We start from the raw sequence: 13,919 nt of genomic DNA on the forward strand, positions 1-13,919 counted from the left end.
AAACTATTTTGGTCTTAATAAAATAAGATCTTAACTAATGTTGAAGCGTGATGTTTTCGTCTTTGAACGTTACAAAAGTGTTTGTTGTTTGTGCACTTTTTGTCCGAATTTCTGCCACAGCTGGATGAAATGCTCCATTGTTCGAACCCAACCTATCTGATTTGATAACAATATAGTGCAGTATTATTATTTAAGGCTGGTTCATTTCCAGGGGTTCCTGCCATTGTTGCTGCAGGGCTATCGTAATTCTCACGATTTTGTTGTCGTGTTGGCCAGATTATCAACTGCGAGCAGGTGACTGGCTCTTTGTGAGTAAAAATAAATCAAACAAGGGCACATTGTTTATTTTTGAGATGACGTTGCTGATTTACATTCCCATGTTTAGCGCGCTCTGCTTCCCTTACATAGTGTCGCTTGACTCCCCCACATGCTTTGCATTGCACCACTGCATGTTTCCCATCCCCCACTTTTCCTCCTCCTTTCTCCTATGTCCAACCCACCACAAGCTACACCGGAGGGGTTCACTACCCTCCCCAGCCGCACGCCCCCCCCCCCATGGGGCTTATGTAACCGCCTGGAGCCTGCGCTGTCAAGATGCTAACTGAGCAGCTCTGCAGACCACAGCAAAAGGCTCATTGGGCCGTACCAACTATCACTTCCACAGGGAGGATTGCGGAAGGTGATCTATTGCTGCAGTAGATTTGTGTCTTCCTGACTCTCTTCCACAAAGGTTGCAGCAACAGAAGATAGTCGCTTGGTAAAAGTGTGACTGCAGATTGATTCACAGTAGGGCTGCACAATATATCGAAAAAATATCGGTATCGCGATATTGGCCCTTGCAATATGCATATCGCAAAGGCACGCAATAAGTTTGATATGGAATTTTATGCTTTTTATATGAATTTGACCCGTCAGATGCTAACTAAAATGTGCATCGCCATTCAATAGTTGCTTGCTGTCGACTGAAAATGACATCGCCAGTGCTCAGGTAACCAATCACAGCTCACCTGTTTTCTAGGTTTGGTCATGTGACAAATAAAAAAAAGTGTGTCAGCACAAAAGGTCCTTAGTTTATGAATAACTTAATAATTTAACGTTCGGTATACGTTAAATTTAAAAAGCCAACCAGAGGTTTGTTTTTTTGTTTTTGTTTGTTTTTGTTTGCTGAAACTGATCGCCGCAACCTCCCGATTTGAGTTTCAGCTTTCTTATCAACTGAATCATACTGTTGCATAAGTGATCCACTGGCTCCTCAGCCGGCCTACTTTTGGACAAAGATGCAGATGCGATTGTACAAGACGATATTGGACTTATCACATTTTATTTCCTGTCATTGTCATTCCTGTCATTTATTGCCTGAAAACATGTTTGGTAAAGAACCAATTGAAACATTCGAGGACATTGTTCTGGGAGGCTTTTGTGCAGTAGTACAGTAAATTTAGTAGACTCTTGCAGTTGTGTTCAGAATAATAGCATTTTGTTTAAAAGTGAGGACAGTGCAAAACCTTTTTGAATGTGCATATATAAGAAGAATTGGTCGTGTTATTCCTGTACAAAATGTAAAGAGAAAGGAATACTTGTCTGCTTACTCTGCTGAAAAAAAATGACATGGTGTCACCAAATTGTAGAATATTTGTGATATCATATGGAGCAATCAATTTTGAGCATGGTAGACTTAAAAATGAGACTTTGTTGTGAAAATATGATGATAAATATTTTTTGAGTTAGGTTTATTTTTTAGTTTGTCGTATATTTGATTGTGGAATGGTACAACAGTGGGTAGAGACATAAACAAAAAAAAGATTCTCTTAAACGAGTTACAATCTATCACATAGAAAAATATCTCCATCAAAAACAAAAGTGCATCAAAAGGCAAAATAATCTGAAAGAAAATAAATATAAACGAAAGTAAACACATAGCAAATGATGACTAAATAAATTGGAGGAAGATTAAAGCCCATATTTCATTGAGCAGTGTTTGCAAATGTTGGTTTTTCGTCAGGGTTGTTCACAAACTGTTGCAAAGACGTTCGGCAGACATTCTCAAACACTTTTAGTGGTCTCAAACAGTTTTTCTTGTTACGTTGAAAACAGTGCGATTAAAACTGTTTGCTAACATCTGGCCATACATACGGCTTATACGTACTTATATGATTTATTTTATTTTTTTTAATTGCAACCTTTTGCGATTTGAAATTTGCATTCTGCTTATACAGCAGTGTAAAATTGAATTTGATTAATTATTCAACCATAGTACAAACATATGGCGAATTCCGTCGCCTTAGGATTCATTCAGTTACGCTTGACAGAAAAGGGAGAGTCGGGACTTCTCAGGACTACGAAGAGGTGCGAATCATTTGTTGATAACGACATGTCATACCGTGGGCATGAATGACAAATCTCCTTAATTAGTGCTGTTTCTATAGCAACAAGAATTTTGGCCAGACAGATCGGAGCGTGCTTAGCCAAAGAATTCACATCCGCACAAACACCACGAGGGAATTCAGGCAGCAAATACTTTATTTGCCTTCAGCGCTGAGCAGCTGCAAACGTCAAATGGCATATTTGAACTGTGTTATTCTTTGTTTGTGTGACTTTCTGGGTGATATTTGTCACTTATCACATGCACAAGCAGTCACGACTGAAGAGCAAGGATGGGTTGAGCCGCAATGGCGTCAAATTGTCAGTTGTTGTTTCTTTGTGTTTTTGGAAAGTGCTGAGACAACGAATAATGTTGTAGAAACAATCCCTTTCGCATGGACCAGCAATGGATTATACAGTACAATTTATGTACTGTAGTATCATAGTATGACACAGAGGCATAGAGATCAAAACTTTAACCAATGCGAGAAAATTACTTTTGATATTTAAGTACATTTAAAAACAGATACTTGAGTGCTTTTGCGCATGTAATATTCTACAAGGTGACTTTTACCAAAGATATTTTCTCTTAGAATACTTTTACTTAGGGCTGGGTTTTAAAAAACAATTAATTGTTGTCACCGCGGCGGGTCGTAACATCGCTCGTGATTGGTCTCTTTCGTGCCCCAAGATATTTCCCGTGAAGTCAACTGTGTTTGTAAGCATAGGCAACCAGCCGGATTCACTTCCTGCCTGGAGGACCTTGTTTGTGTGTGATTGTGTGGATGTGTGCGTGTGAGACGAAAAAAAACAAACAGAAGGTGTTTGCTAAGCGTTGAGCGTGTTGATTATTGGCTTGGTTACGGCCGTTGCAAATCGGCATTAAATAATAATCCCTTGGCCTAATCACTGCTCAAACATTACAATCTGCATTTGTATGATGCAAGATGGAGGCATTTGAATGGGATCCTCCCTTCGCTTTTAGCATTAGCGCTAGTCTAGCAATGTTTCACAAGCTAGTTGCTAATGCTACTCAAACAAAAATGGTGCATTTAGGATACTTTCACAGCGTCGGAAACTTCGGTTTTCTTCGAGCGAAAAGTTTTTAGGGGAATATAATCGGCCGTTTGGCCCAATTGGACGATTGTTTTGGCCGGTGTTTGAAGGGCAATTGAAAAATATTTATTTATGTATTTATTGTGCTTCTAAAACATTATCTATATTTGCTTCTTCTGCAGAAACCAGCTAACATCTTGGTAATGGGAGAAGGACCAGAACGAGGAAGAGTTAAAATTGGTAAGGTGGATTTCAGAATAATGTTCCTTTATTGATTATTTTTGCCCTTTTAAAATGTTGAACAGCCCATATTGTCACCTATAATATAGAGTTATCAATTTACTAGAGATGTAATGATATCTGAATCATGATACGATATTATCACGATATGAAGGTCACGATCCGATAATTATCACGATATTGTGGGGAGGTTGGCGATACAAAAGAAGGTCACAATATTGCATTAAAAAAAAAAAAAAAAAAAAAAAAAAAAAGAGTTCATACTTAATAAAATAAACACACAATATTTTGCTTCTGTACATTACAGCAATGAAAAATATAAAAATGTTATAAATATATATAAATATAATATATATTGAGGCACTAATACAAGCATTACAATAAATTGATACATTTTTCTTAATTAAATAAATAAATGAATGAATAATAATTTAAATTAAAATATGAAATTAATAAATACAATAAAGTGATTTCCTCCACATATTGACTCTGTTTACAAGTATATTATGTTCCCGTTCATCTGACAATTAAGTGTAGATTTTAAACATAGAAGGGCCAAAACATCCCTAATCAAAATTAAACCACTAAAAAACTAGCCACCAGAGGGTGCTAGAACTGCACAAATGCAAATCAACCTGACAGATGTGTTGCATTTAAATATCGGGAACATGACGACGACGACGATATTGTGGCAGTTTTAATATCACAATTTCACAATATTGCCATTGTCGTTACATCCCTACAATTTATTAATAGTAAAGTTTACTAGTATGGGAGGCAGCTCAAGTCTTGCTGCAGAAATGGAGAAATTACAACTAGCTGTTGCTTACTGACTACTGTTGAGGTGCCCACGGCAACGCACCAAACCACTATTTGCACGGCCCATCAATATTACATTAACATTTTTTTTGGGGGGGGGGATGAATGTTTGTGGATTGTGGAAGCCGGCTTACACTGGAGAAAACCTATGCAAGCACGTGCAGAAAATGCAAACCCCAAACGGAATGACCCGAGTCGGGATTCGAACCCGGAGCAATTGACAGTTAGGCAGACAGTATATCACTGTGGTGGTGTTTGTGAAATGTCGAGCCAAAAGTATGCGATAAGGAAGGACCTTGGCCTTGGCCTTCACAACACTCCCTTTGTTTCTACCTACTTGTCCTTAAAACAAGTTTAGACGTTGTTTATAAGCAGGTGTTAGAGCACGGGTGGGAAATTCATTTTCTCAAGGGTCCATGTGAGAAAGCGGAAGACTTTTTGAAGGCCACACTGATATTATAATCTCAAGTGTCATTGTCCTGGTGGGTCAACAGTCCTCATTGGGCTAATGTTGTTGATTTTTTTTGTTTTTTTACCCACAATTTAGATGGAGCGATTCATTAGTTCAACTTCAGTACTGTAATGTATTGCAAAAGTGTTTTTTCTTCTTTTTTTTTTTTAAAGGCCCGGTCTGCCGTTTTCACTCAGGAAAAGGCGCTTTTTAAATACAGGATTTAAACAAACAAACTACTCCTCAATTTACAGCTATGGGCTTCTCTTAATGTCTGGTGGTGATTTTGTCCTACAGATCTGAAAATTGAGAAGAAGTTTGTCTGTTTAAATCTTGTATTTAAAAAGCGCCTTTTCCTGAGTGAAAACGGCAGACTGGGCCTTTAATGATTAGTGTTTATGAACTGATTGTTTATTTAATATTTTTTTAGAACCCAAACAATAAAATAGACAATAAATAACAATTAATTTTGTAATAGATTATGGCAAACTAAATGATTTTTTCCCCATAAATTTGTTATGATTCAGTAATCGGTTTGAGAATACAGTATTTAATTTTGAGAGGCTGATGAACAAATGGTTCTAAACAATTAATCGATGATCAAAATGTTGATTCATTTCACGATTGATTAATTTAGAAGCATGCCTGCAGCCAACGGCAACCTTTTCAGCAGTTATATGTCATGCATGACTATGAGCCTTTTTCTGATTATTATCAAAATAATAATGTCACGTTAAGATCCTTAGTAGAGATCAAAATCTTATGAGAAAAGATTGCACTCTCTCCCTCATCCTGTGCATGGTCGAAAGCAAGCATTTGAAAACTCTCACCCACGACTCGAGTCAATGCTTTGCACTTTATAAACTTGTGGGTTACAATGTGGTAAGTAAGGTGAAACCGGTAATTATATCAAAATGGAATTGCTGAGAGACGGCTGACAAAGTTGTGCTCAGGATAATAATAAAAAATAATAATAATAATTCCCTGACACCTATTCCAATCAAAATAATATCAAATTCATTTTTTTGTGTGAAGAGAAGAAAAACAAAAGTGTTATGTTGTTAATAAATATAAACTCCGATTCAATTCAATTCATTATTTGAAGGAAAAACACTCCCAAAGTCGATGCTAAATTCCCATTAGCATTTGCTAACCTTCTGTTAGCGCTAGGCTAGCAATGTTTTAAAGCCAAAGCGTGTTTTGTATTTAAATATACAGTGGATGTAACAATTTCTTATCGTGTATTTATTAGTTTTACAGTTAACTCCAACTGCAGTGTGTCATTCAACATCTTTCAGGACGCTTAATGACAACAGAAGCAGAATAACATACACTACACCGCTACACACTTGCTAGTTGCTAATGCTAAGCAAGCAAAATGGTGCATTCAGGGTACTTTCACAGTGAGTAAACTCCGGCTTTCTTCGCTAATGTTTTAAGGGGAAAATAATCGGCCATTTAGCTCAATTGGCCGATTGTTTTGGCCGATGTTTGAAGGCCAATAATCAGCCGCTTATGAACGGCGGCCGATTAATCGGTCAGCCCTATTTGGCACATTAATTTACGGGGGGGACTGTATTAAAAATATCGATTCATGGTTTTATGAATCGATATTGGACTATGAAAAGGAATATTGATATTTTCGACCCGGCCCTAATTGCGGGTATTTCGCAGATTTTTTTGGTCTAACTCTGTTTTATATTGGGTGTAATTCCACTGTTGACCGCCAGATGGTGTAAATTTGAAAGTATTTTAGTACAGCCTAGTTTTCGTTGAAAATGTGAATGTCATCCGCCGTACTCCATTTTACGCCTTTAGAACATACATCTTTAGGCATGTTCATTGACATATTTAATTTTGTTTGGCTAATTCTAAAGCCTTCTGCGTTGTTCTGTTTGTCTTTCTGGTCTCACAACTGAAAATGACTGCTCAGCAAAGACTTTCGATCAATGAGATACTAGTACCTATTTTTCAGATCAGAATAATACCGTCAGCGTCAACGCTACTTTTTCCGAAAATGCTAAGTCATCGTGATCCGTCTCCCTCACTTGGAACAACAGTTGATGCCGGTTCCGTCAAAATGGTTCCAGATACGCATCATTTGGGCTCTTTAGTTGAAAAAGATTGACTGGGGATAAGAAATTTAGAGGGGAGGCGTGCGTATGGGGTCAGTTGGAAAGATTTGGACGTGACCCACTTGCAAGCCTCCTTTGGGTTGCTCGTTTTGGCAGGAGAGTCAAAGGGTGAAACAATAAACAAGCCTTTTGGACTGCTGACACTGCAGGGGAAATGTTTCTTAACCACTATATCGCTCAACACAATCCGTTCTTTTAACCTGTCAGACAAGAGCTGTGCTTCTCAAGCTTTTTTACACCAATTACGACCTAAAAAAAGATGTAGGGTCATAAAGTAAATGCTTTTTTGGGTTTTGTTCACATTATAGTCATAGAGTAAACAAAACCCAAACTGACATTGACTGGACGAGAACTGAAGTAAAACACTAAAGGCGGCCTGACACTTGCATGACTTTTGGGCACGATTCTGTCGTGCCATTTCGGGGCACGAACTGGGAGGTTCCCGCACTGTTCACGACGAGTTCACGAATGCGTGACCATTCGTGTCCACATTGACATGTCTTCAATTGATTCAGTTCGATTTTATTGAATTATTATTATTATTATTTTTTTAGATTTGATTCACTTCAATCAGATATTAATTATAGAACATCAATTCTTCAATATCAAGGACATGAAAAAACGCCACAAATATTAAATTGCAAAGCAAATTTTAAGCAAAATTTAGCTTTTCATCCAGGATGGGGGATCACCAAATATGGGCACGATGAATGTCTTTGCGTGTCCAAGGCAAATGAAATTACATCGGCCTAATGGTGACTAATAAAACATTTATTTATCAAAGTTCCAACAACATTTTATAATCAATTTCACAAAGCTGCACACAACTTTTTTTTTTTTGTCTTCATGTTTGATTTTTGTGCATCATGTCGAATCTTCTTTCCACAGTGTATTTTGAATGAATTTCCTCAAAAATGCACACTGCGTACCCGTCTGACCTTGTTTTGAGTGTTCCAACACACAAAATGCCCTTTCATTGCCAACCAATGTTATTGTTTACTCTGGTGGGGAGTAAAACAGTAAAACTAACTTTAAAAGGACACTTCACTTATTTAGCCCATTATAGCAATAAAAAGATAATATTTTGTCTATAATTAATTTGCTACTTACATTATTTTTCATGTACAATTAGTACCTTTAAAAACAAATTTTCAGCTGTTTTCTCGGTTTGGTCATGTGACATTCACAAGCTGAGCTGTGATTGGTTACCTGAGCCCTTGTGATGTCATTTTCAGTCGACAGCAAGTTGCAAAATGTGTTTTTAAAAGGTACTAATTGTACATGAAAAATAATGAAAATATCAAATTTATTCTAGGCAAAATATTCATGTTTGACTGCCAAAAATGGCTAAATAAGTAAAGTATCCCATTAAACTTTTATTAAACACTAAACTTAGTTTCACATTTGATATCATTTCACAGAGACGATAACTTAACTCATTTGCTCCCAAAAAACGTATAAATATTTTCAATTTTAGTTTTAAGTGTCCCAAACGATGTATTTATACACTTTTTTTTTTAATGCTCTAGCAGCTAGAGCACACAGAAGGGTTTGATGCAGCCTCTGAACTGAAGACTGGTCCATAATTTATTTTTATTTTTTTTACAAAGCAGGCGTACTAAAATGCGCTGTTTTAGTCGGCAAACTCGCTCGTGTGGCTCTCACGTCACTTGGTCTCATAGCTCAAACATTCACTTACTAATGATTCTCAAGAAGAAAATACAGTTTGTTTACTGCGATGCAAAGATTGAATTTAGGGTAGTAGGCTGGAGGGGGGATGATAATCTAAAACTGAAAATCAATAGGTTACTCATTATCAAATGAATTGTGCTTTTTCCTCTTTGGTGTATTGCGTATTCATAATTGTTCTTTGACCTAGCAAAAAATATCTTTTATTTTTTTCCGATTTGATCTGAATACTCAATTATTTGATAGAATTGTCAGTGTATTTGCTTACGTCTATATTTCTGTCTCCTTGCCCTGCATTGTGTAGCTGACATGGGTTTCGCGAGACTCTTCAACTCGCCCCTCAAGCCGCTGGCCGACCTGGACCCTGTGGTGGTGACGTTCTGGTACAGGGCTCCTGAGCTGCTGTTGGGGGCTCGCCACTACACCAAAGCTATTGGTGAGTCTGGACGCTGAAGAAAAAACAAAACAGAGAAGGGCCTGTGTCTCTATACATGCTGTACGTGAAGGAATGTTTCTATAGGTAACTGCTATTATGTTTAACACGTGGTAACTTGTACAGTGTGTCGGGGCTTCTTAGCACCTCATACATGTCATTTTTCCAGATTCATTCACACTAAGTCACGTTGCAGCACGTTCCAGCTATTAGACTCATGCAGTCCTATTATGTGCAGTCAGTCCCCTGTTGAAGGACGGCGGAAAGTTGGGTTTTAATTACAGAAATGTGTCATCGTTAATTATGATCCATTAACTCGTGTTTGTATTTGTTTGCGTGTGAAAATAGATATCTGGGCCATTGGCTGCATCTTCGCAGAGCTGCTAACGTCAGAGCCAATTTTTCATTGTCGCCAAGAAGACATCAAGACCAGTAACCCCTTTCATCATGACCAGCTGGACAGGATATTCAGCGTCATGGGTTACCCCGCAGGTCTGAGTTCAGCAAAACAAACATGCACACAAATTTGGGGGGGGTGGGGGAACTGTCGCTGTCAAAATTATCGCGTTATTATCTCGTTAACTTAAAGTGCCTTTAACGGGACAATTTTTTTTTTTAACGCTACATTAACTCATTCACTCCCAGCCATTTTCACTGAAGCAAAACCCCTTCAGTCCCTGCTGTTTTTGCTGTATTTTGACTGATTTTGATTTGATTCATCGGGGGGGGTATATTTCTAACTATCTGTTTCCGTTTTGCAGTAATTAGCATTAGAATATAGCTACGTTTCATCATTATTTACAAATCTGTTTAAAATTGTGGGGGAAAAAAATCTTGTTGCAGCATGGCCCTAGTTGATCTCTTATACTCTGCTGCCACCTTCTGGCCGTTCTTGTAATAACTAAGATTGTTTCAACCGTTATCTTCAGTTCAGAGGCTGCATCAAAGCTCTAGCATGAAAAACCCATTAAAAACGTATAAATATGTCTTTGGGACACTAGTAATATTTAAAAGAGAACGTATTTATACGTCTTTGGGAGCTAATGAGTTAACGACCGCTCCTTATTTGGAAAGCCTTTACTCGGGGAATTCCAGTCACCACGCAGTAGAAACGTCCACGTCAAAACTACCCAATAGGAATGCACTGGAGCTAAAAAAAACCAGTGTTTAAGGGGCAGAATGTAGCGTGGAGGAGCTATTTGGACGGTGTCTCACCACTATCACCCATACCTTGCTTTGAAAGAACGCACTCGGTTAGCCGTTAGCACCAAGCGGTTTCCACGGGCACTCTGAACGCCCTGTGAAGGTAAAGAGCCGAATGGACGCCGTCTTGTCAGTTGGAGTGACCCCAAGCCTATTTATCTTTAGGTGTGAGGCGTATTTCATTCAGCATCTCCACAAAATATCTCATAAGAGTGAACGTGAAAGTGCCGATGTGTTCGCTGTAACAGTAGCGCGGTCTCAGCTGCGTCATGGCACATCCGAGAACCTAACAAAATAAAAGCGCCTCAACGTCGTGAAAAGGAGTCACTGTAACACAATTTAGCAGTCATAAATTCAATTATACTGCATATATTTGTGGGGATTGGCCTCAAGTTGTATTTTACAATTTTAAAATGTGCAGAAACTCGCAAGTTACTTATTGTTTAAAATTACATTGCTCTTAATATGAAAAGAACACATCGATCGTTTCTGGTTCCTATGCAGTAAAAATTCGTCATTTTACAATGCACATCCTATTTCACTCAAGAAAATAAAAACATCAGCGAATGCATATATTTGTGGGGAATATGTCGTATTTTACAGTTTTAAAAAAGTGCATAATTTCACAAGTTACTTCATGTTAAAAATTAGGCAGCTCCTAATATGAAAAGAAAAATGCACTGAGCTGTCACCATTGTCTTACAAATGCAATTATGTCATGGGATTTTTTTTTTTACATTTTATTAAATTAAATTGTACTAAATCAATGTGTCGTATGTCTGTACACAACAATGCACAATATATTTAATAAGGCCATTGATGTCAAATCTGTAGCTGTCATCGTTAATACTCCCAGGCTCACCTTTCGATTTTTGTATTATTCAGACAAAGACTGGGAAGACATCCGGAAAATGCCGGAATATCCAACACTTCAGAAAGACTTCAGAAGAACAACGTGAGTGAATTCTGCATGACTCTAACTTTTTAAAAAGCCCACCGCATGGTCAAAGTGAATCTGGGGCTTGTCCAAGCCATTAAAATTAGTTAATTGAAGCAAAATCAATTTCAACAACCACATTGAATTAAATGATCAGTTTAAAATTATATTTAGATGATTTTTTCCCCCCGTTTTTTTTTTTGTTTGTTTTTGTTTTTACAGATATGCAAACAGCAGCTTGATCAAATACATGGAGAAACATAAAGTCAAACCAGATAGCAAAGTTTTTCTATTGGTAAGTTATTATTAATATAATATATAAAATAAACAATTTAACAAACATAATAAATACAGTAATTGCCTGCGCTTTCTTCTGCTTTCAGCTCCAGAAACTGCTCACCATGGACCCCACCAAAAGAATCACATCAGAACAAGCGCTACAGGACGCCTACTTCCTGGAGGAACCGTTACCAACCACTGAGTGAGCCACAGCAACAATTTTTCAACAGAACTTCTTTTTTTCTTGATGTCGAAAATAACAAAACTGTGATGTAGTCCACGAAGTGGAAGGACGTTTCCATTCCTTTACTCTTTTTCATCCTGTTTATTCGCCATCCTCCCCACAATATCGTGATAATTGTCGTATCGTGGCCTTCATATCGTGATCATATCGTATCGTGATGTTTGGATATCGTTACATCCCTATTTATCGCAGCAGCTGACTGTACAGTATTTGATTTTGCAAAAATATAACAGACCTCTATCTCGATCTTCTACCTACAGTGTGTTTGCTGGCTGCCAGATCCCGTACCCAAAGAGAGAATTCCTCAACGAAGACGAACCAGAGGAGAAAGCTGAGAAGGTAATTCAATGTCATGTCATCAATCAAAACTTTCAACGTTTACAAACAATAAATTCCTTGTAGTTAATTTAAGTTAAACAAAAAGCAGCAGGTTGATACAGCTTCTCATTTTTGTCCTATCCAAAAACTCATTTTTAATAAAAAATGTTTTGTCACAATAGCTGCCTCAATGTGAAAATAGCTTTAAGCGTATCTGACCACAAAGCTAGTCACAATCCTCCCTTTCAGGAACTACCAGGGCAATGCTTGCTAATTTTAGCCGCGCCAGCTACGCGCTGCAGCTAGCCTGATAGCATGGCCTTGTCCTTCCATGGTGCGGAGACACTCCTCGAAGTCACGAATCAGCTCCACGGTGACAAATAAGCTACACTTGTGAAAAGTATTGTAACTTGTGACTAAAGGAGGACAAGAAGTAGCTAACTAAGTGACAAAGAGGACACATGCTAACTGCTATGCTAATGTGAAATCTAGAGTAGTAAAGTTTAACAAAAAGTCTGTTTGGAACTGCGTTACAGTGGAGAATAATCAACTATGAATAGAAAGTTAACAGGTAAATGAATTTATATTTAGAAAGAAAGCAATTTGATAGCTACACAGCTAGCACACAAATCTGAAAACTGTAAATCAGGGGTGTCCAAACTTTTTCATTTGATGGCCACATACAGAAACTCAGAAGGACGCAAGGGCCACATAATGTTAGGAAGAGAAATTGTGTTTAGTCCTAAAAAATTGTACAAATAATTTATTTGTGCTTTTGCATATTTGCGTATTAAGTATTTATAATTTCAGAAATGTAAGTTATTTGTGTGACTTTTATGTGTTATGTACTATGGACAATTGACTCTCAAAATTATCTCGTCTTTTTTTTGTTTGTTTTTCACGTTATTTACTTGTTTTTGACACATTCCAAACTCTCAAAATATCACTTCGGTGCATTTTTCTAGTCAACATCAACTTATCCAAAAGCTATACAAAATCCCTCGAACAGATTTATAGCTTGCATGCCATAGGTTGACCACAGCTTGGCCAGCATTGGTACACGTGCCTGTGGTTGACCCTTGGGAAAGAAAGAGGCATTGTTTCGTCTGTGCAGCCTGTGAGAAGCCATAGCTTCTCCGGAAAGTTGGAAAACAACAGCTGATACACGTAGTGTGTCGATGACTCTGGCCTTGGTCACAAATTGAGTGCCTGAAAATTTGACATTTATAATTGTGCACTAGTTTAAAAAAAAAAAAAAAAAGTTAAATGGTCATTTTCCAGCAGCTGGGCGCCGGAAAAATACTGTGAATTAGCATAAAATTACTTTATCGTAAAAAGTTTTTTTCCCCCATAATTAAAGTACTGTTTTAACTGTAATTTTAACATTGTATGTAATACAGGGGTGTCCAAACTTTTTCATTTGAGGGCCACATACAGAAAATCAGAAGGATGCAAGGGCCACATAATGTTATGAAGAGAAATTGTGTTTAGTCCTAAAAATTGTACAAATAATTTATTTATTTGTGCTTTTGCATATTTAGAAAAATGCTACAGCATATAAACCAGTGGTGTTCAAACTACGGGCCGGGGGCCATTTGCGGCCCGCTGTCCATTTTTCAGTGGCCCGCGACATATGCTAAAAATGGCATTTGACTCAGTTCAAATAGAATAAACAAAAAAAAAATGTTTGGAGATGGTCAAAGTAAGAAAGGAGGGTGTCGAGAAACACAGGTGCCATTAAAGGTTATTTTAGT

General features: G+C 37.6%; 1 protein-coding gene across 1 annotated transcript in view; it reads left to right on the plus strand.

Moving 5' to 3' along the window:
- Nucleotides 1–13,919, plus strand: part of cdk19 (cyclin dependent kinase 19) — a 34,832-nt gene that overhangs the window by 16,986 nt on the left and 3,927 nt on the right. Inside the window, exons 5-11 of the mRNA XM_077510617.1 lie at nucleotides 3,600–3,657; nucleotides 9,056–9,187; nucleotides 9,533–9,676; nucleotides 11,273–11,342; nucleotides 11,547–11,619; nucleotides 11,708–11,805; nucleotides 12,108–12,186. Of these exons, the coding sequence (XP_077366743.1) occupies nucleotides 3,600–3,657; nucleotides 9,056–9,187; nucleotides 9,533–9,676; nucleotides 11,273–11,342; nucleotides 11,547–11,619; nucleotides 11,708–11,805; nucleotides 12,108–12,186 (654 nt within the window). The remainder of the gene's footprint in view (nucleotides 1–3,599; nucleotides 3,658–9,055; nucleotides 9,188–9,532; nucleotides 9,677–11,272; nucleotides 11,343–11,546; nucleotides 11,620–11,707; nucleotides 11,806–12,107; nucleotides 12,187–13,919) is intronic.

The sequence above is a fragment of the Festucalex cinctus genome, chromosome 21, assembly GCF_051991245.1.
Source record: "Festucalex cinctus isolate MCC-2025b chromosome 21, RoL_Fcin_1.0, whole genome shotgun sequence".
In the NCBI taxonomy this organism is placed as follows: domain Eukaryota; kingdom Metazoa; phylum Chordata; class Actinopteri; order Syngnathiformes; family Syngnathidae; genus Festucalex; species Festucalex cinctus.